The 25,400-nt window shown below is 40.1% G+C and overlaps 1 protein-coding gene across 1 annotated transcript in view; it reads left to right on the forward strand.

Moving 5' to 3' along the window:
* Positions 1–25,400, forward strand: part of LOC119915098 (potassium/sodium hyperpolarization-activated cyclic nucleotide-gated channel 1) — a 77,385-nt gene that overhangs the window by 44,058 nt on the left and 7,927 nt on the right. The window contains exons 4-7 of the mRNA XM_038734676.1: positions 4,528–4,746; positions 9,877–10,023; positions 13,771–14,011; positions 24,140–24,304. Coding sequence (XP_038590604.1) covers positions 4,528–4,746; positions 9,877–10,023; positions 13,771–14,011; positions 24,140–24,304 — 772 coding nt within the window. The remainder of the gene's footprint in view (positions 1–4,527; positions 4,747–9,876; positions 10,024–13,770; positions 14,012–24,139; positions 24,305–25,400) is intronic.

The following is a 25,400-nucleotide window of genomic DNA, read 5'->3' on the forward strand; positions in this document are numbered from 1 at the left end:
TGTGACTAATAAATTTAAATGCTGGCAAGTTGTTAAATATACAAGTACAGTCAGACACTTGGGCTTAGTCTAATTATAGAAACTTTTAAGTTGTCGATTTAAATACTTTGACGATGGCGTGGGGTGAGATTAGTATTAATGCATGTGATAATGAAGTCTCTGAATTCACTTTACTGCTCTACTTGTAAATAAGGGCAGAGCTGATGAAAGATGAATATGCAGTATCTGATGTCACTTGTTTTGCTCCATTCAGAGTTTAATTATATTTAGACCTCTGGAGGAACAGAACACATCTGCTGTGTTAGCCACATTTATTAAAATCAAGGAGATTGTAGGGGAAGGAACAAACTGAATTTTCTAGAGAAATTGTGTTAACGTTGACACAAACAGATGATCTGCAGCATAATACAGTGTGCACATGAATATGGAAGTTCTGGTGTTGAGAATAATATAGTGCCAGTGGCGGCAAGGTAAAGTGATGGAAATATTCTAAATATTACATACACTCACACTGATGCACGTTTTGTTGCTGACCCCATCCACAGCAGGAGGTTGCCTAGCTTCCATCCTGGTAATCCTGTCTGCTTCTCCAAACTGGGGGCGGGCTGACAGCCTCTACTGTAGGAACTAGACTGACTATGGATAAGTACCTCATACAACCACATTTCAAAAATCCATCTAAAAAATACCTACTGCAAATCTTTATAAAAATCAGCCACTTACTATCTGCTTATGGAAGAACTACAGTTTCTAATTCTAAAACCTGTAACTGTGTGATTTTAAACAGATGGCTTTTGTTCCCCAAACGGCTGCTTTGCTCTTAGATTTTTTGTTATGATGCTGTACTTCATTATAGAGCTGTCCCCAACTAAGGATTTACATAGTCGAATCAGAATCGTCAAGTCCAGCTATAGTCAACTGATAGTCGAATCGTGTGTTTTTGTGCACGGCGATTGTGAGCCGAAGCTAAACTGAAGCTTATTGTTGACCTCTCTCTCTCTCTCTCTCTCTGACAGTTGAGTCCAATAGAGACAGTGATTGGTTTATGAATGAGCTGACTATCACTGGTCTGGTTGAGAGCGCAATTGTCAAATTGCAAGAGCATTTTGACTATAATTTAGATAATTGCTGCTAACATTACTTACATTACATACATTTCTGCTTCATCTGAAGAAGCTACAGTTCAGAGCTGTTGACAGATTCATAAAGGTGTCGTCAATCTGATATAAAAGCACTGTCAGACATCCCTTAACAGCAGTTTTTTCAATATTATGGTAATTACGTATTACGGTATTATCTATTTATTTTATTTAAATTTTTAATATATTTTTATTTTTCTAACACACACACACACACACACATACACTTTAATTACTTTACGCTTTAATTACTTGTTTAATGAAATGTATGGGGTTGATTGTTCTTATGTAGTTTGTATGATGCTTTGGCAGTATTGTTGTTATACAGTCATGCCAATAAAGCTCATTTGAATTGAATTCGTAAGTGGCTGAAACATAATACTATAAGAAAATATAGGCGCACTTATAAATGTCATGATTATATTTTAATATTATTGACTAATATATCACTAATATAATGTCTTAATAAATGTGGGCTACGCACACATTTTTTCTAATTCTATTCATTAACAAACAAAGATAATTTTGTCATAAAAAAATAACATCATAATGGCAATGTTGGTAAATTGCTTAGCTGTAAGTAGGCTGTTAGCTACTTACACTCGATCAAATTAGTTTTTAATTTATGATGTAGACTAGATTTATTAATATATGCAAACAGGCACTAGTCATCAAATTTCATACGAGCACTACAACTCAAACATTCAGGACTCTAGTAAATACTAACACCAAGCACATTCCTTTGTTTAAAGTCTCAAATGTCCTGTTATGCATTGTCCAGCGCAAACTCTTAATTGTTAGTGACTTCTTGTTTATTCTGTGGTGGATGATAACATCCTCAACATCTATCTAGCCATTTGACCTGCTTCTTCAAGATTTCATTGTTCATCTTCAATCAAAAATCGGTACTGAAATGTGCCCCAAAATAGCGCCTGCGTCATATGTTCTTAACAAAGAGAAATGTGACATACAGTGCAACAAGATGTGACGTCAAGTCCCAAGCCCTATATAACCTGTACTACAATAGGATTATGTGACACACTCAGTGCAGACATTCCCTGTTTGTATCTGTGCACCAAACACACACAGGACAAAGATGCATAGCAAAAGGTGCAGTGAGTCACCCCAGCTCATCTGTTTTCTGCAGTGTTGCTCAATAAGTCGCTGACCATCTCAACCACCCGTGCCAAGTGTACACATGTGAAAGGCCCCTGACCTCACAAATGACGTTTGTTCCTGTTACATGGTTGGGTGGGTTTGTTCAGTTTGTGTGTAAATAGATTATTCAGTATATGTGTCATGTGCCACAGAAAAATACTACATATATTACTGCTCACACAGTAGCTACAAATGTTTCCATTACAGTGTATATTGTGGGGGGAAATGGTGATTATTTGTCTGGCACTTGAAGGTAGTATTTTGTTGGCTAAACCCTTTAGAGAAAGAAATCGAAACTGCCAAGACCAACAAACTGGACTCTATTTTGTTATTTAAGCTGGAAAGTGTAATTATCACAAATGTTCTAATCAGTCTCTGGAATAAACAACTAATCAGCATGGATATGAGAAGTGGTGAGTCATCCAGAGCAGATGATTAACAGTAAATTTACGAATTTATTAACAGAAGATATCTGTATGTGTTGGAATGTGGAACTATGTCAGCCAGTGGAAAATTAACTATATTTTCTGGATTCATATTGCTTTCATTATCTATTCTGTTTTGGGTGAGATAGGTATTCTTTATGGAGCGCTTCCTCAGCATTTCTTTTTCACAGTTGGAGGAGTCAGCAACTTAGCTGTGGCTACAAGGCCTGTGCTGGAGACATTTGCCTCCAGATAGGAACTTACTGGGTTTCACAGATGTAGCCACGATGGGCCTGTTCAGCTGCTCACTAGAGATTTTGCATGTCTCCGGGCAAAAAGCACACATTTGACGTGTACTGTATTAATGAGGAGTCTAGATCTTGCTCTGACTCCAAAACATGACTTCTCCTGGGGCTGAATAACAAAAAATAAAACATTCATCTGTGAAATCTGGACCTGTCTTCCTTTTCCAATGACATGTCATAGAGTAGCACTGCTGGTCCATCCAACACATAGTAGTAAGAGCATATGTGGGAAGTGAGGGTTAATAAGATTTGTCATTGCACAGCAAAGAAAAAAACAAATAGTCATTTTCAATAATTGGGAAAAACATTGCCCAAAAGCCGGTGTGAGGGGGTTTCAGATGCTGTTTGACGATCCAACAAGCACTTTGCTTAAAGCATACTGAAACGTAAAACATTAATTTTGATGTTATAACAAGCAAGAAAGTTCATGACAATGTCAGATGCCTCATAATACCTCAGTCTTATAGTGCACATCGTCGAAAGGAGTCATAGAAGCTGATCTTGAGTGGAAGAATTACACTTCTACCTAGCAGCGTTTACCAGTCGGCAGCGACCAATCGGGTTCTTTTCAAACAACTTAGTCTGAGTAATGACGAGAGGACAATGAAATGGCTTCTCATAAACCCAGCTGGACACATTGGATAATATGGGCCTCATGAACCCAACTCGCAATCTTACTGTGTAGTTAAAGGCACACAAGACGATGTCACTATGTGAGGAGAACACATACTGCGAACGATAAAAGGAATGACTCTCACCCAGCGCAAATTACTTCCCATCCCCTTCCCTTTGTAACAAAGAGCTGTTTAAAAGAGTCGCTCATGACTGACTCATGAAATTTTCAACTAGGAAGACTGTTATACACTCAAGCTGATATGTTACATGACTGTCAGCACTGAGTCCTCTGCATGAGTGTGTGGAGACTGCAGAAGATTTCCGTCCCTCCCAGCTCCGACACACTCAGTCCCATTATAAAAATAAAACCTAAGAGGAAGGACACAACAATCCAGACCAATTCCTCCTCTTTTTCTTGGTGGAGGGGTGGATGGTTGCTCTGGGCTTTAAAGGAAACAATACCTCAGACGTCTGTAAATAATGCAGTTTTATTTTATTTTTTTTGAGCACTTGCAAACATTAACTGTTTTCCACCCTTTGGCAAATGGTGAAAATGAATAAAAACCGGTAGGTCCAGGCAAAGGGAGAGCAGAGACGGTGTTGAAAGTGTAAGTGAAAGAGGAGGGTGAAAATGAGACAGGTAGAGTGTTCAGCCAGTCAGTGAGGGCATTAGGCTCTGAGGCATGAAGAGTACGTTGGCAGAATGTTTGGTAGAGGTTCAGTGATCCATCAAAGGAAAGCCTGTCTTTCCATTCTGCCTGCTGGAGAGCCTTCCCTCCCTGCCTTGCCTTGCAGTAACTCCCCCCCACCCCTCTCTGTCTCTCCATTCCTTTCCCCCCCGACCCCCCCCCCCCCCCCCCCCCCTCTTTGTCTCCTTCCTTACAGAATGTTTCCTGGGGTAAGCAGTACTCTTATGCCCTCTTCAAAGCCATGAGCCACATGCTGTGCATCGGGTATGGTGCCCGGGCACCCGTCAGCATGTCTGACTTGTGGATCACCATGCTGAGTATGATTGTAGGCGCCACGTGCTACGCCATGTTTGTGGGCCACGCTACAGCTCTAATCCAATCACTGGACTCTTCACGCAGGCAATACCAAGAAAAGGTACAGTAACAATGAAACAGTGACACACATTCTAATAATAAATACCTTAGCATTATAAAAAAAAACTTGGGTTTACATGATTTAAATAATATTGGATGTTATTTCAATTAAGCAACTATTTAACAACAAGGAACTGCATGGTATGAAGAACAAATCTTTAATGTTTTGTTGTTTCAAGGTAAGTAATGCTAATTACCGCTGGGATGGTCTTAAAGAATTAATCTGAGGGTTTTGCTCTTTCCGACTACATAAAATCCTACTCATTGGAGCTAGACTTAAATAAATTAGGTCTTCTCTCAGTGGCACTGTGGACCAATGGGTTGAGCTCTCACAGATCACAATATCCGGGGCGATGACTAGGAAAGAGGATTTTCTCCCCCAAGCAGATCATACAAGGCCAACGGGGTGAGGAGGTCTATGACATGACCAGCCACCTCACTGTCTATATGCTGCCAGTGAACACGTTTTATTCTTCCCTTTCATTTCAGTCCCTATTACATCACTTTTTTTTTTTGCATGGAGGGTGATTATCCAGTGTTTCAGCCGAGCCACCATCTGTGATCCCGCTGAGGGGCCTGGGCAATTCCCAGAACACACGGCCATGACTGATGCGCACTGTGCGCTTGCACGCAACAACTTGAGTTTAACTCCAAAACTTTTCCTGCCCTTATGCTACAGAATTCCATGTACATATAAAATTGTAGTGCGGGGGATTATGGCCCTCTATGTTAAGTCTTGATCCACTTAAGGACATAGTTATGTATCAAATGAAGAGCTGACCTTTAACTTATGCAGTAACATCATGATTCATCTACCACATAGAAATGTATATAAATTGGTTGTCATTGTGTCATTTAGGGACGATGAGTCAAGTGAAAGAGCAGTGAACAGAAACTGGCAATGATCTGGCCATATGAAATGTATATTTCTAGAAAAATATTCTACAAGTATTTAATTAAAAGTTTTTTTTCAAGCAACAATGCCAAACATTCTCCTCACTTTTGAGAATTTGCAGTTTTTTCTATCTAGTTTTTTCTCATGTGAAAGTAAAGCAAATATCTTACATACCAAGAAGTTTGACGTCATAAACTTGGAAAACTGTGATGTGCTTTTACCATTTTCTGAAATTTAAGAGACCAAACGATTGAGATAATAATCTGCAAAGCCGGCAACTCATGATTATTTTCATTATTGATAAATAGAGCTGCAACGATGAATCCAATAATCACTTTGGGTCATTTTTTATAAGAAAGATGATTTGATTCCAGCTTCTTAAATGTGAATATTTTATGGCTTATTTTCTATTATTATTTTATATAATTTATATTTTATTTTCTGTTGATTATTTTCTCAGTTCCTAATTTCCTGTCAAATGTCAGAAAATACTGATAAATTGCTAAAAACATTCCTCACATTTGACTGACTGGAATGGACTGATACACAAAGTGCAGATCAATTATCCTGCAGGAGGTTGTTGCCATAATTCTTATCGAAGCATCAGCAGAGTCACCTTGACTGTGACTATAACAGGACATGCTAAAATACCAGTTCATTAATTTATAGCTCGCACGTAAAAGCATTTAGGTCATATAAGCTCATTCTAAAGTGATGGCCTGACCTTGGCAGATGTTTCCATGGTCAATGCAATGCCTCTCTGCGATTTTGCTGCAGTGTTGGCCCTTAAAACTCATCATTAGAACACAATCTGTTTTTCCTTCACTTTTGTGCCTTTGAAAAATACAGTTGCTACAGCATCATTATGGTACAATGCCACCCACAGCTTACACATTAAAACAGTGGTGGAAATGGTGAAATGCAAGGAGAAGAAGCATCTAGCCAACATCAAGGCTAAAGAAGTTAACCTGAATGGGATCATGAAGTCCTAATCATTTCATCATCCTGGGAAAGATGGACAGGAAGAGAAAGAAAATTTCATCGTCACATTAATCATCAGTCGGTGCATTATCAATAGCAGATCAGAAAACATCAGTGCACTCCAGAATCAGGACAAGAAGATGCAAATTGGCGAGGCAGAGCTGCCACAGTGAAAGATCTTTTACTCTGACAAAAAATAAATAAATAAATCACTTTGCCAAATAACACCACGGCATGGTAAATTAATTCACAGTGATGATTTCTTCATAATCTTGATTGAATCGTAATCCAAAACACCTCTTTATGATTGAACAGAAACAGCCAGATAGATATAGATGTCACAGCACATTCCACCAAAAATGTATAATAGCAGGTCACCCAGAGCAAACAAGTCAGCCGTTCGAAGTTTGAATTAGTTACATGCGTCTTTCTCAGTATGTGATGTACATCTGCTTCACAGCAAATCTGTTTTATCTACATCCCATTTTAGCCTTTCAACACCCCTCCAGGCATTGAAGTGACAGCTTTGAGGCTGTGAATGCCATGCTCATGGTAACAGAGCCCCAGTGTGTAGCCAGATTCAGCTGATTTGCTGCATGGCTGTGCATATCAGTGGAGCAGGCTGGGCAGCAGCAGGGACGAGTTCTGGGTGCTCAGCCTCTAGTCATTACATCTATCACTACCACAGCTTGGGGGTTGGAAACATGGATCGGGAGATGGATGTGGGTGTGAGATTAGTTAAGGACAGAGGGTGGATATGAAAAGTACAGAAGATGAGGAAGGAAGAGAAAAGGTGATGCAAGGAATCATTCTTGGCAACAGGTTATACTTAATTACAAAAACTTTATTCTTAATTGACTTGTTAGAACATATTTTTCTACACACAGTATACTTATGCTTAGAATAGCTGAAACGCTCTATGTGGATATGAAAAGTCAGCCTGCAGAGAGCAGAACGGAACGGGCTCACAGAGAGCGGTTATCCGTAGTTGAAGCACACAAAATGACAAATTAACAACACGCTAACAACGTGTAGGACAAACGCTGAAACACATCAGTGTGAGTTGACGTTGGCCAAAACCGCGGCACAGCCGCTGCCTCTATCTGTGGCGCCAGTATCCCACGTTTTCCTCTAGTTTGTTTTCGTTTGTTGTTGTAAAATGTACACGCCCTGTGCCCACTCTGATTGGTGAGTAGGACCGTAACAGGAGGTGCATGGAGCTTGTGATTGGCGAGCAGATCTGTCACACAAGGTTGACAATGGAATGAATTAGTGCATGACTGTTTAAAACCGGTCAGATGTGCTGTATAATATAATAATAATATAAAGGCCTACACCCAAGTATGAAATTATATGTTTCTGGCATCTGCATTATTCGCTGTCTTGCTGAGAGTTAGATGAAAAGATTGATACAATTTTCACATCCACACGTTAAATATGAAGCTACAGCCAGGAGACGGTTAGTGCAGCTTAGCATGAAGACTGGAAACAGCTAGCTTAGCTCTATTGATAATCACCTTCTACCTCCAGCTTCATATTTAACACAGGGGCATGAGAGTGGTATAAATTTTCTCATCAAATTCTCAGCAAGAAAACAAATAAGTAAATGTCAAGCTATTTCTTGATTTTTACCCCCCCAAAAGGTTTATAAAACTGGAACACTATTTATTGCATTTCTGAAAAAACTTTACTAGCTAGCACTGATTTAAATTGCTCCCTTATAACTGGATAATTAACCAATCAAATCTACAAAATGAATTTGTGTGGGAGTGGGAATTAAGTCAAGAAATCAATGACGGAGATATTGTTACTTCTCTCTTACTGCAACATTTCATTGGGTGGACCATGCTTGCACCACACTGGCCATAGAGCCCGCCAACCTCCAACCACCAACCTCACAGCTGCTGTTGGCTCCCACCTATTGTTCCACTGTGATTACCTGAGGAGTTGAGAGAGACTTTTTTTCAGGTGCGAGGGCCTTAGACTGGCTTGAAAGATTGTTTTCACGTGTCTGGGTAAAAAACCTGTGCGAGGAAATACAGATTGATCAAAAAGACGAGGCCACAAAATATTCCATCCTTTCTAATATCTATTTTCCTTCCCTTCCTCCTTCCATCCTTCTCTTCCTCTCTCCTGTGTACTGTACCATTAATAACAGCAAAGGTTTATAAAGAACAACAAGTAACTCGTTGTTGATTATTTAACCAGTGTTTAAATGACAGTAAATATACCCTAACTTAGATTTGTGCTGTATTTCTGTGTTCAATAGTGGTAGATGTATCTGAAAAGTATTGCAACTGCTAACTTTGCATAAAAATTTAATCAGGGCTGTAAACTGTAAATACCGCTTTAATTTTGACGTTTTCACACAAAACAGCAAGTCGACTTTCTTTCCTTGCAGTATGAATTAAGCATCAAAAATATATGACAATAAGTTATATAATATTATATCTAAAGGTTTATGCCAGTCAGTGATTACTGCTAAATTATTTTGAAATTTAACCAGTTGTTTTCCTTAGTTTTTACAAATAAATGTGTCATGAATGTGAAACATTTCAAATCAATAAACTGCATGGAAAGTTTACAGCACAATTCATATGTGCAGACAGTTTTAAAATATTTTACATACATGTTTTGTTAAATAGAAACAAGATAATTAAAGAAAAAGGAGACGGAGGTTGGACAATCCCTTTGGCATCACCTTGGCAAACACTAATAAACATAAGTGTACTCAGTACTACTCGTGTGCTCCGAATTAAAGAAATCACAACAGAATTTTCAAGAGAAGTCAGGCAAATAATTATCACGTGATCAGTCATGTAATCTGTGCCATCTGTGTCTATGCATCTCTTAAATCTCTTCAGGATATCAGGTATTCCTTGCTAGTTCACATTATATCATAGCCTGGTTGCCTATTAGGGATGGGCTCCTGCATGGGTGAGATAATCGGAACTGCTACCTTGGTCTGACATAGCCCCGGGCCTGTACTTGTTCCTACTTTCCTTCACCACCTGCCTCCCCTCTTTCTGTCTTTCCCTCCCCACACACAGAACCAGGACATGGGAGCGTGACTATGTGAGAGCACGGATTGTCCTCAATAGAGAAACACAAACACACACATTGCGGTTTATTCAAGGTGTACTCTGAAAACCTCTGCTTGTTTCTATTTCTAACACTGCCATTAGAATGTTTGGTGTTTAACATATAGCAGCTCTCATTTGAACAGATATCCATCTGCTTTGTTTGTCTTCCCAGTACAAGCAAGTGGAACAATACATGTCCTTCCACAAGCTTCCAGCAGACATGCGGCAGAAAATCCATGACTACTATGAACATCGCTATCAAGGCAAAATCTTTGATGAGGACAACATCCTAAGTGAACTCAACGACCCACTCAAAGAGGTGAGACAACTTCTCCTTTAAGACCCTAAACTGAATTCAAGCATCGCTTCCTTTAAGAAGCTCCTTAGTAACATTTATAAATCTTTTTGAGATTTGTGTTTGAAGGCTTTATTTTTATTTTTAGAACATGTAAAAAAAATACACAAACCTCAAATTAAAAAAAAAAAAGGTTCTTGACAGGTAAGCTGTCACAAGGTGGTTTTAGTTTTGGAACTAGAGGATTGTTCCCTCAAGATGTAGAGTGAATCTTCATTTGGCACCTTTAAGTGTGCAGTTACTGCAACTGAAATACCAAAACCTGTCGTCTCGTCTTACAAGGTCAAGAAGAAAAACAGCTAAATGGATTCTCCTTAGCATCCTGGGTGAACCCAGACTGAGCATCCTTTAAGATATGAGAAAATTCACTACAGAAGCATGACCTGCGTCTCACTTTCACTTGTGATAAATAACCAGAGTTCCAGAGCTCTTTTATTTTAAATTTTTTACAAGTTTGAACTCATTAGTGTAGCACAGATACACAGCTAGACAACTCAAGGACCATCTGAGTAAACTGCATATTACCCAAAAAGAGAGGTAATGGGAAGGAATATTCAATTTTGGAGTCAGTGACCATTTTTTAAGTTCTTGGCTGACCTCCTCGTGTGAGCAGATTACATGGGTAATTATGCATAGGTAGAAGGAAAAGCAGAGGAATAAAAAGCAAAGCAACCATAGGAATTGTGATCTCTCACGTAGCCCAATTAAGTCACCTTGCAGAGTCGAATGCTGGGGCGAGGAGAGTCGCTGCACGATGCCAGACACTCACAGGGAGGTGCTGGGATTTAAAGGTATGACTTACTACACAGAAAATCCTGCAGGCTTAGGTTCACCGTGCATAGCAAGCAAATTTTAAATCTGCATGGAGACAGTGTCACAGTAAAAGCTATGCCCGCGAGACCACCTGATAAAAACAAACAGAGTCGTGTCCCAGCAAATCAGGACACGGAAACTAGCTTACATCGCCATTTCACTGAAAAGCTGCTCTTATGAAACGTCAGTTATGGGTTATTTCAACAGCCTCTTCCTCTCATAGAAGGTACAAGAAGCTGGTTAATTCAGAAATTACTTTTGTGTTACTTTTCACAACATGTTTGATGGCTTCAGTCCACTTATTTTAACTGTGCTGGCTCAGTCTTTTTGGAATGGAAGATATAAAAATAAGAACCGAGTTCATACAGCCAACCAAACATCTGTTTCAAAATCTTTCTAATCCAATGATTGCTACAACTGTACTACTAACTCGAGTATGATGATTGTTTTCCCCCCATGTCCGGCATGCGACCAGCTTATTTGTCATCTACATAAATGAAGGTTTTTGTCTGGTCATCATAGAATTAGGTCAGTTACTATGGAACTAGGAACATGTGTAATTATCTAGTTTTGTTATAGTCTTCAAGAAACACAACCAAAATAAAAACATATGAAATAAGCACAGCATAGTGAGCAAAACAGTGAAAAAGTGAGGAAAATACTTGGCTAATGCCAGGTTTTATCTTCAGAATTGTCTGTGTTCCCCAGCTACACCCCATCCCTCACCTCTTCTGTTCCTGGACCATCCTTTTAAAAAGCTAAATGACTAATGCCAACCTTAATGCAAGTTCCAATACCACATATGTAAATGAGCTTGCTTTTGCCAGCTCCTATTTGAATCACATCAGACTAAAAGTAACTGTACACTTAACAAACAGTAATAAAATTATAGCTTATTAAATTAGATACATTTTGATTTGTCGGTGTGGCACCTTCTCTGTTTCACTTGGCCTTCTTGGCCTCTGTAGTAAAGTGACCATATGTTTTGTTTTGAGAGCTAAAGGAAGGGAGCAAGGAGATTTTTTCAAACTCTGTATCCCTGGTCTGTGTCTTATTCCCTAGCCATTTAAAAATCAATGACTGTTGCTTCAAGACCCATTCCAGGTAGAATGACCGGGAGGTAGCGGGGTCTGGGCTGATTGCAATGAGCATTGAGCAACTTATAGGTCAATTTGGGTTCAGAATCAGCTCTACTTAGCAACACTCAGACTTGCTTTGGGCCATGAAATCAATCCGAGTATACTTCAACTGATTCTGGGATGTCATTTATCATAAGTCTTGCATGAGTCTTTCAACCAGGAGGGCCCGATTCAGCCTGCCGCTGGCTCAAGCAATTATGACTACCTGGGATTCACATGACAACTCTGCTTCAGTGGATAAAACAACTTTGAGGTTTGGTGTGGGGTTGGGAAGGTCAGAGCTAATGATGCTTACAGCAAAGTCCTCATTTAATCATCCTGGTGTGCAGCTGTGGACAACTGTTAAATTGATTTCAAATGGATCTGCTGAGATGTTGGGTTTCTTTTATATTTTAGTCCATGATTGTATCTACATAGTCTTTCCAATAACCCATTACTGGTTTGTATTCATTTCGGTACACTATGAAACCATCCATGAAATAATAATAATCCATCAAACTGAACAGTTTGTTGCTGTACTGCAGCTGTTGGCACAAACCACTTTAAAACTATCCTTGGTGTTTCTTTCGAGGACGCCCCAACATCAATAACTGCTACAACAATAACTGATAGTTAGCTGCAAAAGAAGCATTTAATTGATAGGCTCTGGTATCAGAAAATCTGGTCAGCAAGACGCACAAGCAAACACGAACTACCATGAAAAGGAAAACTGCACTGCATTAAAAGGTTTGCTGTTCATCAGTCATGTCTCAGATTGTCTGTTAATGCACCAGCAGGGAGAATTTTCCAAACAGGCTCTGCTCACAACTGTATTACCAGAAAATGACAAAGTGACTTTGACAAAAAATAATGTGACAGAATGCTCATTGTGATGGATTGCCTGTCTTGGGCAAGTTTAAAAGTTCTGCAAGTTGTTAAACAAATTACCATAATATATATAAATATAGCAACGTCAAATATATGCAGTTTGTTATTTATGCGCTAAAATATAACATAATAGCTAGACTGTTCTCTCTTTCTGCTAACCCCACCTTTCCTTTCTTTTGTCTTGCTGCATCTTATTTTCTGCCATATGACAAATCTTTAAATAGGCATAGCCAAAGATTGTTTCCCCAAGAGGACTCCCGGGTGGGCATGAAAATTGCTTACCCTCTCTAATTCATTAGTTCTGATGCATGATTGAGGTCAGAGGCCCGTGGCATTAGCTGACACCGGCATCTGACACTGAGCTAACATCTCTTTGCGTCGCCCTCGACTAGCTAGCGAGCGTCCCAGAGATTGGTTATCTCTCCGCTAATGTCCTGTTGTCACTGCAAGAGAGTCATCTCTCACGGGGGGTCAGCAACACACCACCGCAGATGCCAAGTGCCCCGGCTTTCCATCTGCACAGCAACATAGATGCACGGGTAAACAGACAACAAGCTCCTAATCTCCTGCTGGGTCTGAGGGGACAGGATGAGGCCAGAGAGATGGCCTGCAGCCGGCACCGTGGGGCAAACTCATCAGGATCTGACGCGTGTGCCAAAAAGTTTCTTCTCAGGAGTGATGGGAAGTGCTTTAGAAGTATTAGGGATAAAGCAGCAATATGCATGCAATTCATTTGTGCCTGCAGATAAAAGCGGCAGAAAGGAAGGATTTACTGTGGTGTTTTGTGTCAGACTACCTAACTGATGGTAATTTCTCAAGTTGTAGGTGGAGATTATTGAATTATTTATGGAATGATCTCATCTGTTCAACCAACATTTTTTGTCTCCAACAGGAAATTGTCAACTTCAACTGCCGTAAGCTTGTGGCCACCATGCCACTGTTTGCCAACGCGGACCCCAACTTCGTGACGGGGATGCTGAGCAAGTTGAAGTTTGAGGTCTTTCAACCCAACGACTACATTATCCGAGAAGGCACCGTTGGGAAGAAGATGTACTTCATTCAACATGGTGTTGCAAGTGTCATCACCAAGTTCAACAAGGAGATGAAGCTGACCGATGGATCGTACTTTGGAGGTAAGAGAACAATAAATTAACAATCCAAAATGAGTTTTTGTTTTTTATTGAAATGTTCACATGAAAATGCAAACATGAATTATATATGTGGGTACTGCCATGAAAGAGCACCGTACTCATAGTCACGCATGCATTCCTGCAGTATATTCATATGATTATTTATTAAGACATGAGTCTAGCCTAAGGTCTTGCGTTTGATGCTGTTTGAAGTTATTGTAGATGTAGATTCTCATTAACTAGTGTTGGACAGCTTCCGCAGTTATATAACCTCTCATCTGGTTGTCGGAGATGGCCAAGGCATGGATCAGGCATCCCTTAGGACACACAGAGGTTCCTCCCCAACCCTCACACACACACACACGTGCACACACTCATGAACTCTTCTCCCCTTTCCATACATCCCTTCTGCTTATAAAAAAGAGAATAGCTAGTTGTTCCTTCTGTGTAAAATCAGGAGCTACTATATTGTTCTGTTCTCTGCTGTGCTTTCATTCTCTGTCTTTGTACTCTCTTCCTCTCAGCCCGTTCCCTCTCCAAAACATTACAGATAGCATTAATTTTTCAGTCAAATGTAATTTCATTGCACGTTGTTTACTCAGACACGACAATGTCTTCCTGCGGATTTTGTCAATGTGAAAGCAAAGCAAAGTTTCCTATTTTAGAGGTTCTTGCATATTTTATCTCACAAGTTCATCCCCACTATGGAAGGAGACTGAGGAGTCTAAGAATACCTTCTCTTTGGTGCGTCTGCTGCACGCAGTTCATGTCTCACAGGCAAGCTAGGGGAAGGCAGTGAATCAAAAAAGAAGTTAGTCATCTTTTTTCGTGCTTGTTCAAACCACAGGACTGCTGTCATGCCAGTGTGCAAAGTTACTCGCTTCAAATATGGGAATGCCATGGGATGGGGGGCATTTTAAACTCTGCATGGAGTGGACATGTCAAATAGTAAGAAATGTGGGAGTGCAGCAATCAAACAATTAATCCTCTGGGGCTGCAGAATCGCTGTGGCACAGAACAAGTACATCTTGTTTAAGAAACTAAGCTGAAATGTCAGGATAAAACCTTTGGCCAATAAGGCTCTTACAAATGGATCTTCAAGGCAGTGAGTGCATTTACCAAACCACAGGGTGTTTAATAGGCTATTATTTCCAGTTAGATGAAGTTAAATAATGGTAGTTCTTGTCGCGGAAATTATATTCCTGGTGATGGGCTGAGCAAATAATTGAGTTACAACAAATAATTGAGTTACAACAAACAATTGTCTTTGAAGAATTTATTTAACAAAAGAGAATAAACAGAGAAGTACTACAACACAAATCAGCTGGACCAGAGGTTCTGTCTCCTAAGACAGTCACTAACGTCTGGCCCCGAGCAAAGGGATGCATCATCATTTACACAGTCTAGGTTTCTATGTTTTGGGGAACAGAGGAGAGGAACAACAAGAGAGGGAAAACACCAAAAAAAATCTCACAGCTCTGACCTAAACCCTAGTAAATGTGGACAGACTAACAAAAAAGTATAGGAGAGGAAAGGTTAATACATAATAATAATAATAATAGTAAAAGAACATACATAAAAGATTAAATGTAAGAGGACACAATTTTCTGCCATAACAATCCTCCGTCTGGCCATATACAGTGCCTTGCGAAAGTATTCGGCCCCCTTGAACTTTTCGACCTTTTGCCACATTTCAGGCTTCAAACATAAAGATATAAAACTGTAATTTTTTGTGAAGAATCAACAATAAGTGGGACACAATTATGAAGTGGAACGAAATTTATTGGATATTTCAAACCTTTTTAACAAATAAAAAACTAAAATATTGGGCGTGCAAAATTATTCAGCCCCTTTACTTTCAGTGCTGCAAACTCTCTCCAGAAGTTCAGTGAGGATCTCTGAATCATCCAATGTTGACCTAAATGACTAATGATGATAAATAGAATCCACCTGTGTGAAATCAAGTCTCCGTATAAATGCACCTGCTCTGTGATAGTCTCAGAGGTCCGTTTAAAGCGCAGAGAGCATCATGAAGAACAAGGAACACACCAGGCAGGTCTGAGATACTCTTGTGGAGAAGTTTAAAGCCGGATTTGGATACAAAAAGATTTCCCAAGCTTTAAACATCCCAAGGAGCACTGTGCAAGCGATAATATTGAAATGGAAGGAGTATCAGACCACTGCAAATCTACGAAGACCTGGCCGTCCCTCTAAACTTTCAACTCATACAAGGAGAAGACTGATCAGAGATGCAGCCAAGAGGCCCATGATCACTCTGGATGAACTGCAGAGATCTACAGCTGAGGTGGGAGACTCTGTCCATAGGACAACAATCAGTCGTATACTGCACAAATCTGGCCTTTATGGAAGAGTGGCAAGAAGAAAGCCATTTCTCAAAGATATCCATAAAAAGTGTCGTTTAAAGTTTGCCACAAGCCACCTGGTAGACACACCAAACATGTGGAAGAAGGTGCTCTGGTCAGATGAAACCAAAATCGAACTTTTTGGCAACAATGCAAAACGTTATGTTTGGTGTAAAAGCAACACAGCTCATCACTCTGAACACACCATCCCCACTGTCAAGCATGGTGGTGGCAGCATCATGGTTTGGGCCTGCTTTTCTTCAGCAGGGACAGGGAAGATGGTTAAAATTGATGGGAAGATGGATGGAGCCAAATACAGGACCATTCTGGAAGAAAACCTGGTGGAGTCTGCAAAAGACCTGAGACTGGGACGGAGATTTGTCTTCCAACAAGACAATGATCCAAAACATAAAGCAAAATCTACACTGGAATGGTTCACAAATAAACATATCCAGGTGTTAGAATGGCCAAGTCAAAGTCCAGACCTGAATCCAATCGAGAATCTGTGGAAAGAACTGAAAACTGCTGTTCACAAACACTCTCCATCCAACCTCACTGAGCTCGAGCTGTTTTACAAGGAGGAATGGGCAAAAATTTCAGTCTCTCAATGTGCAAAACTGATAGAGACGTACCCCAAGCGACTTACAGCTGTAATCGCAGCAAAAGGTGGCACTACAAAGTATTAACGTAAGGGGGCTGAATAATTTTGCACGCCCAATTTTTTAGTTTTTTATTTGTTAAAAAAGTCTGAAATATCCAATAAATTTCATTCCACTTCATAACTTGTTGTTGATTCTTCACAAAAAATTACAGTTTTATATCTTTATGTTTGAAGCCTGAAATGTGGCAAAAGGTCGAAAAGTTCAAGGGGGCCGAATACTTTCGCAAGGCACTGTATATGGACATCCAAATACAGAAAATTGACAATAGAAAATTAGCCATAGCCAATTTTGCAGAACATAGACATTATTAAGTTATGAATAAGCAGGGGATCAAACATATTTATATTTGTACTCATCCTGGATGAGAACCTTGGCTATCAAATATCATGTATAATACAAAACATATATATTCATAACTGACCTATAGCGTCTATAATAATCTATAATCTCCTAGTCTCCTAGATTAACTTGTGGGATAAAACAAGGACATCTACGAAAGCTAAGTGTGAATGTTTCTTTGCAGGACTACTTTTGTGTCTGAGACCTTTGTTTTGAAAAACTGTTGCCTGTTTCCATCAGATAAAAGCTTTTCCAAGCGTGTGCATTATTCACCAATCTAATGGTCCTGTCACCGGAAAGAAATTGATAATAAAGAGTTTGGTCTATATTTGTAAATTAATTCCTTAAATTGAATTCAATTAGTCTTTCGGACAATCACATGTTATTATTTCAATATTTAACAGTTACAAGCTTTGATGGTTGATTGTAATAAAAGTATCCACCATTCTCCGTCTGTTTGTTTTTAATTTCTTAATTTAATTTCTTTCTTTAAACTCATTTGGGACCCCTCAGGGCACCCCGATGGCCTCTATCAACACATTAGGATCAATGGAGAAAAAGTCTTGGCTGGAGCATTTCTGCCTGTGAGGCTTCGTATGGCATGATCAGGACATCCAATGCCAATACTACTTTCGCGCATGTACCTCTCCATCCTTCCGGCAGAGTTTGGTACAGCCGGCCACTCCCACAGGACCAGTACAGGTCAGGGATGGCACGGATTTGGTGTCATAACATGTCAGCGCTAGGCTTGTATGCAGTGTGGCAGTCTGTGTTGTTGTCTACTGTGCAGTCCCAGGAAAATGCCCCACCGACAGCCGTGTGAACCTTGGAATGAGTCTCGCCTCTGTGAAAACATTTAAATTTGACATCTGTCGCTACTGCGGTGTTTTTAGGAGTAGGTGTGGCTGTGCTTGTGTTGGCAAGGAGTGGATATTTAGCCTAAGTTTCTAACAGGGCTGTGTCGACTTTGTAGCCACGTGTGAGCATGCATTCCCAGGCCTCGACCGGGTCTGCCAGGTGTCGGAGAGTGGGAAAGGTTTAAATTTGGAAACTACATGCGAGCGTTCCATGCAGGCTGTGTAAGGCAGAGGCAACTGCCTAAAGCGTAGCTTCCCGGTCATGCATGCATAGCAACTAGAATTTAAAGTGGCGCGCACAGAACTATGTATATTTCCCTCAGGTGAGAAGGTAGAGACCAAACACGGAGCTAAAAGAGTGTGACTGTGTGAGTGTGTAAATGGTGGCCAGATACATTTACACACAAACATTTCACCTTAAAAAATGTACTTGTTGATGACTTGAGAACTTGTTTCCCATTGTTTTCACTGAAGATCCTCACATAGTAGAATGTTTGAAAGTGCAGTCAAACTATCAGTTGTTGACAACTGACTTTCTATCAATTGACTAATTGATGGAGTCATCCCTTCAGCTCTAAACTGGAGTATAATGGCAACATGTAGTAAAAACAGTTTACACGTAGCCTAGCAAACAATTGCTAGGCTACCTGAGCTAAAGTTTCCCCTGTAAACTAACCTCTGGAGACCAAATTTAAAAATTCAGGAAATGTATTGAGGAAGCTAGACAGAGGATACTTATCAGGGATTTTTGGATGATCTTTTTCAAGCTTTGTCTCAAACATTTTCAAGGTTATTCTGTACCACAAAATAGTACCTCTAATTTGTGTGTATTTGTGTGTGTTTTTACTGTCTGGTGTGCTCTCATTCTGCGCAGATATGTCCAAATCAGTTCATATTGATTCACCAGAATCTAAAGGAGTTCATAAGTGCAACTGGTAGTGCAAGAAGCTGACCATGTGACCAATAAGTTCACTGAAAATGGAAAAAAACATACAGAGAACCTGGAGAACATACAGTAGATGTTCCCATTTAATGAGTCATTTAATCTTTTAATTAAAAGATATCTGTTCTATCTGTCCAAATAATAAAGGGTGCACTGCTCATTTTGCTGAGTTTTATTGGTGCCCGGCCACCTGCCGTTGCCTTCTGCCCAGCTGGTATTTTTACCCGTTTGTATGGCATTAGTAGATGAGCCCTGAGTTGGGAGCAGCTGGCTGTGCCAGGCACCTCACTCTTCCCCCTTTTCTCCGATGATACACACTCCCCTTACAACCAGGCCATACCGTGGCCAGAATGAGAAATCAGTGAGGGGGACTGAGAATGAAACAGAGGGAGGGAGAGCGAGTACAAAAACAGAGTGCAGCCACAGGAAACTATTAGCATAGTAATGAGGAGGACATCTATGAGGACAGTAGGTCACAAAGCACCTCCAACCATGGTCAATGCTAAGCTTGCATGCTAAAAAGGTATCACAGTAATCACTCCTGGGCCCCTGTGAATAGGATTACATATTGGTACCACACAGCTCTGTAGTGAAGTCACTCTGAGGCTAAGGGACTACTGGAGTATAATGCTAGGACAATGACAGACAGCAGATGAAATCCCTATTGGACTTGAATGTCTTAGTCCTGTGGGACTCCCTCTCTTTAGTCCCAGCCATGGGGTGCAGGAGCAGGGGAGCTGGTTGCCATGAGAGTATGTGACACATGAAGTAAAGGCAAATTATCCACAATGCTCCTGGGGTCAGCGGTGATGCTTTGTGTTTGTGACAAGGCAGCAGATACGTGTCAAACCGCACCAGGTCTTTTAGGTGACAAGAGTTTTAAAATATCTATAATATGTCTGTTCCCTAGTTTGGAAATTTTTCAGTTTTCCACCTGCCAGCAACAGAGGAGCAACTAAATTGTGCTTAAATGCACAATTTTTGGCTGTTCAAAAATAGTTGAGTAAGAATCACACCACCAGAGGCCACACCATTACCTTTATGAAATCAGATTCTCAGTCTTCATTTTAATACTTGGCCTCTTCTGTTTTGTGTACTGCCCCTGACACTTGAATTTTGATATTTAAATTTTAAGAAAAAACTGCTGAACAAGCTGAACAATTTGATGTAAAAAAAAAATGTGTATATAGTGTTAAAACAGTGGACAGTGGGTAAGCACAGCACAGCCTTTCCTTCTGTCTGTCAGCTACTTGTCAGCATGATGCTTTCATCCTCTCAAACAATCACTCACAAATGGAGTTCACTGTAGTCTGACAGAATGAATTAGCACAGTTTGAAAGTGCTATTCCAACAGAGGAAAGCAAAAAATAGAAGAAATGTTTCCCACTGTTGCTTGTGCCGTTATTCTGCAGTTCAGTTATAGGGTGGTGTGGCTACCTGACAACAGAATCAAAGCAGAGCTAGGAAGAGCAAATTATCCGCCTCACTGCAGTTTCTGAGAAGAAACAGAACATGAACAGCTTAAAAAACTGAAGGCTAAAATTCTCAGCCACCACTACAGGGGCCTGTGGTTCAATTCCAGGCATTGTAATGTCTGGGTTGCATTGATTGGTGGGAAGCTGCAAGAGCCGCGTTTCCAACAAAAGTACCTGGACATTTTAGTCCCCAGATCTCTTTTCAGGGAACTAAAAGGTTCCTTCAGCCCACTGTTGTGTGCGTTTCCACCTGTGAAGATTAGGCAAATTAACCAGCTGATGTAGGCCATACAAAGCGATGCACAGTCATAATTTTTAGTAACAACAATCCATGAGCAAAATTTATAAATGAACATCAGATTTGATTGGAATATAATGAATAACTATAGGCTATGCTTGACCATTAGAAACAGCTTTTTTTGTGGGAGTATAATGGAGAGACAATAAAGTTTGACATACATTTAAAAACAAACTGGATAAAGCCATCAAGTTCATAAAAGAACTCCAGCACAGAGAAAGAAACATAAAATCGAGACAGTTTATAAGGTTATTAAAACAGTTCCAGCCGACAAGAGCTGCACATTGGCTGCAGGACTCACGTCTGTGTCCGCCGAAGCGTCGGAGGAGCTATATTACCTGCTGTAATCAGCTGTTCCGCTTGTTTTGGAGAGGAGGAGACCAACTTCGGCTCTGTGTAAAAACTTCCTGACAGATGAAAACTTCAAACAACAACTTCGGACCCAGTATTTAGTGTAATTCCATCTGTGAGACTTGTGTGTGCGCTATCTGACTATTGATTGTGATTTATTGGTTTGCAAACAACGGTGGAAAAGAGAGGAGCAGTAGTAGTAAAACAGCCGACATGCTTGATTTAAAGCCAGTAGCCTCTACTCATCCATTCAGAAATTCACTGCAAGGCAAGCCCCATCCCCTCCAAAGTACCGGTACTTTTGGAAAGTACTACCCCCCCAAGCAGGGACTTTTTGGTGGTTAAAATAAAGACCCTAGAACTAAATTTAGACCCTGGTCCCTTCGGTGGAAACGCAGTGAGTTCCTCCAAAGGTTCCTAGTTCCGGGGTATGGTTCCTTTGGTAAAAACACGGCTAAAGAGTTCTCATGCTGGTTGCTTTATTAGTGACTCCTACTAGTAGATCAGGTCGCCTTGGCAGAAAAAGTCACATAAAACCTCCTGCATGTCTAGCCAAAATATACATTCTACTATTGAAAGAACTGGCATTTTGGGAAATGTGCTTATTCACTTTCTTGTTGAGACTTAGATGACAAGATTGATACCACTCAACACGTCTGAGATTCCAAAATGGCAAACCATTCCTTTAAAACATGTTTTAATACTTGTGTTTTTCATAGTGAGGAACATTTTTAGCTACCACTTCAGGGCTTTCAGGTCACATTGGCTCTAATTGTCAATTACAATTATACCTAGTGATTTGGAGAATAACAGATGCAACAGAGTAGCTTACCTTGGCACCAAGTTCCAACTAATCATTTGATTGTACTGGTTGAATCTATGGTTGGGAAATGTTTCAGTATGAACTGAAATGACAAAGCAGTAATTAGAAGTGCTTCATTTTAACAAGTTTCAAAGCTGTATTAGGCATTAGTCCAAATTGAGTGCCATGAGAGTCAGTAATTTGGGGGATGTCAGCCGTTTCCAGCTCTCCAATACAGCCAACTTAACCCACCTTACTAGACCTGAGCCACTAGTCGATCACTGATAAGTAAAACATTTACCTCTGGATGCAGCCGCACAGCGCCTCATGCTAGCTTGTGGATCAACCACTAACTGTCTTTGTGTCTGCCTCTGTTTCTTCACCTTTGTGAAAACAAAATTAACAAAGCGCAAGTTTTTCTTTCTGTCGCTGTCTTTTTCTCTGTGTATCTTGTGTTAACAGAGGTACCATTATAACAGCACGGACACCTTATTCACACCTACAGCTTGAGAGTGTTGCTCTCACACCTTGCATACTCTGTGCTCTATTTTCACGACAGCTCATAGCATAGCCAGAAAAGATCACACCACGACAAGTTAACATTTAACGATTTAATGAAGATGGAAGTTGCGCTCTTGACTGGACTGAAGTGCAAATGTGGGTGGAGGTCGAGTGGTGTTGGCGGGTGAACAGGACTGAACAGAAAGCAAGGGAATTTGATACTGGGAAGACAGGCACTGAAAGCTAAAGAGAAGAAAAAGATGTAGGTTGAATAAATACAAGGCAGATTGATTGATTGATTGTGCATTATGTGCACTTTCTGCTTTATGTCACTGATTCATGAAAACACTGAGGAGCTCAGGCCTTGTTAATGTTAGGTGTTACCATCACGTATCATTTACTGCTAGCTCAATAAGACACACAGGTGAGGAAATTCAGATTAGTTTGCAAGTCCTTTACAGGATAGCAATACTGAGATTAGTTTTCTTAAACACATGTATGAAATCATCTTGTCTAATCACTGTACCATAGAAACTGGATTTTAGTCTGTTGTTATTGACATCAGAAGTGAAACCCCTATTTTGGACATTAAAATTGTAGGCTGAATCAAAAGCATGACCTTTTTCCCTCAGCATGTGGTCTGTTTGCAATCATCTCATTGCTGTTCAGACGATTTTAGTATGAATGAGTATTAGTAATTATAAGCACCCTACTAAGAGAACACTTTCTGACATATTTCAAATCCTCAGTAAAAGTGGGCTGAATTAGCCTTTGCATGTAGGGTATAGCTGAATGAAACTAGAGTGGAGTTGACAAAGTTGGGAAGATTATCTTTTTTCCCTCTCAAGCCTCTTTCAGATTACAACCCCCCCACCTCCCCTGAAAGTAACTAAGTATATTTACTCAAGCGCTGCACTTATGTACATCTTACTTTCCTCATTAGTATTTCCATTTTATCCTTTGTAATTCTAATCCTCTACATTTCAGAGGGAAAATGTAACTTTTTATACCACACTACATTTTACTTTAGATTCCCAACGTTCTTGGATTCTGATCCCTTACAAATAAGCAGCATCTAATTAGGGCCCCTTTTCACATTTCAGATGTCTATGAGTTCTTAGTAGTTCCGCTGAAGAGAGATATCCCCTCTCAACTTCTCAGGTGGTTTCATTTCTTGGTAAATTATCCTATATTTAAAATTAAAATATACAAATTTTCATGACCCCTGAGATTTGTCTTCAACCCTTTGGGAAGTTGGGAACCACTGGGCTAAACTACCTAAGTAACCACTCTGCTTAGTTATACACTGTCTCACAACTGATGCAGTGCACTGATGCAGTCCTGCATCCACATTAGCTTCTGCTTCTATACCTCTTGTACTCAAGGTTCATCTATATGGTAATCTATGCTGTAATTACTGGGATAATTTTGTTAATGTCCTTCTACAGTCTTCACTTCTGTAACCGTTTCATCATGTCTCAAAATGTCTTCTGCTCTCACCCTATGTTTTCTTTTGTCTCTTTGTGTCCCCATCAAACAGAGATCTGTCTGCTCACCAAGGGCAGGCGAACTGCGAGTGTGCGTGCAGACACCTACTGTCGACTCTTCTCTCTCTCTGTTGACCATTTCAATGAGGTGCTAGAAGAGTACCCCATGATGCGACGTGCTTTCGAAACTGTTGCCATTGACCGATTGGACCGCATTGGTAAGACCTGCCTACATTTAATTATTGTCCTGTCTGATTGGTCGGATCTCTTGCCTGTCATCGTGCCTTGTCGTCTTGTCTTAATCAGTATTCGTTTGCCTTCTTTCTTCATAAAAGCATTGTGTCTGCCATCTTGTGCTGCATGACCTGTATGCTATTTATTTTTACTTCTGTCTATTTCTTTATCTTAAATAACGTGAAAGAAAAAAAATGTTGTAACCAGCATTAATCCTTCTAAAGAACCAAAGTAGCGTTTTGTGGTTGGATTAACTGGAAGGCAGTGCATGTCGCTGTCCGGGAGGGAGTCACTTCGCCCCCTTGTTGGTTTGGTGTTGACCCCCCCACTGGATGTCAGCGAGTGGATGGAAGCTAACCTCACATGCATGTGTGTCTGGCCCTCTTTCCACCCATCTGCACTCCTGGGTATGAGCAGCACCCCACCCCATATCAGAGTACTCAAAATCAGCCAGAAGAAACAAAAAAAGAAATAAGAGCAGGGCCAGGTGACATCAGGGAGTTGTTATAGGCCCAAACATCCATCAGGCCAACAGGCCTGTATAGTTTCATTCAACTATACCCTCATTATCAACAATGCTTCCTTATTTTCATAGTCTGATAGAAGAGCTTGGCCCTGACAGATTGTAGCTGAAATAGAATAAATGATAATGGTTCAGACACATAGATTTGTTACAGTTTACAAAAGGGGCACATGTATGTACGGCAAACAGGGCAATAATTGGTTGCATTGACCCTTATGTTGCACATTCTCCCTCTCCTTTTTTAAATGTGTTCAATCTGCTTTAATACTTTGATTGGACCTGACATATTAAACATGTAGAAGATAATATGACAATATTAAAGTGTTGTCTAAAAAATATTTTTAAACTGACAGAAGTAGAATGTGTCTTTGTCTTTGCTTATGTTTTGCTGCATTAATTATATGTATCTTTTTGAAATGAAAATGTATTCGTTTTATTACCTCTTATATATATATATAACTTGACAATGAATTCAGCACATTTCATATAGACATTTCAGTGTGTATAGTTAGTAAACTTTAAGTGTTTAATGAGTATTATTTGTGTTGATATCTCAG

The sequence above is a fragment of the Micropterus salmoides genome, unplaced genomic scaffold (genome assembly GCF_014851395.1).
Source record: "Micropterus salmoides isolate LMB-PRFRI ecotype aquatic unplaced genomic scaffold, ASM1485139v1 Ms_hic_scaffold_20, whole genome shotgun sequence".
Classification (NCBI taxonomy): domain Eukaryota; kingdom Metazoa; phylum Chordata; class Actinopteri; order Centrarchiformes; family Centrarchidae; genus Micropterus; species Micropterus salmoides.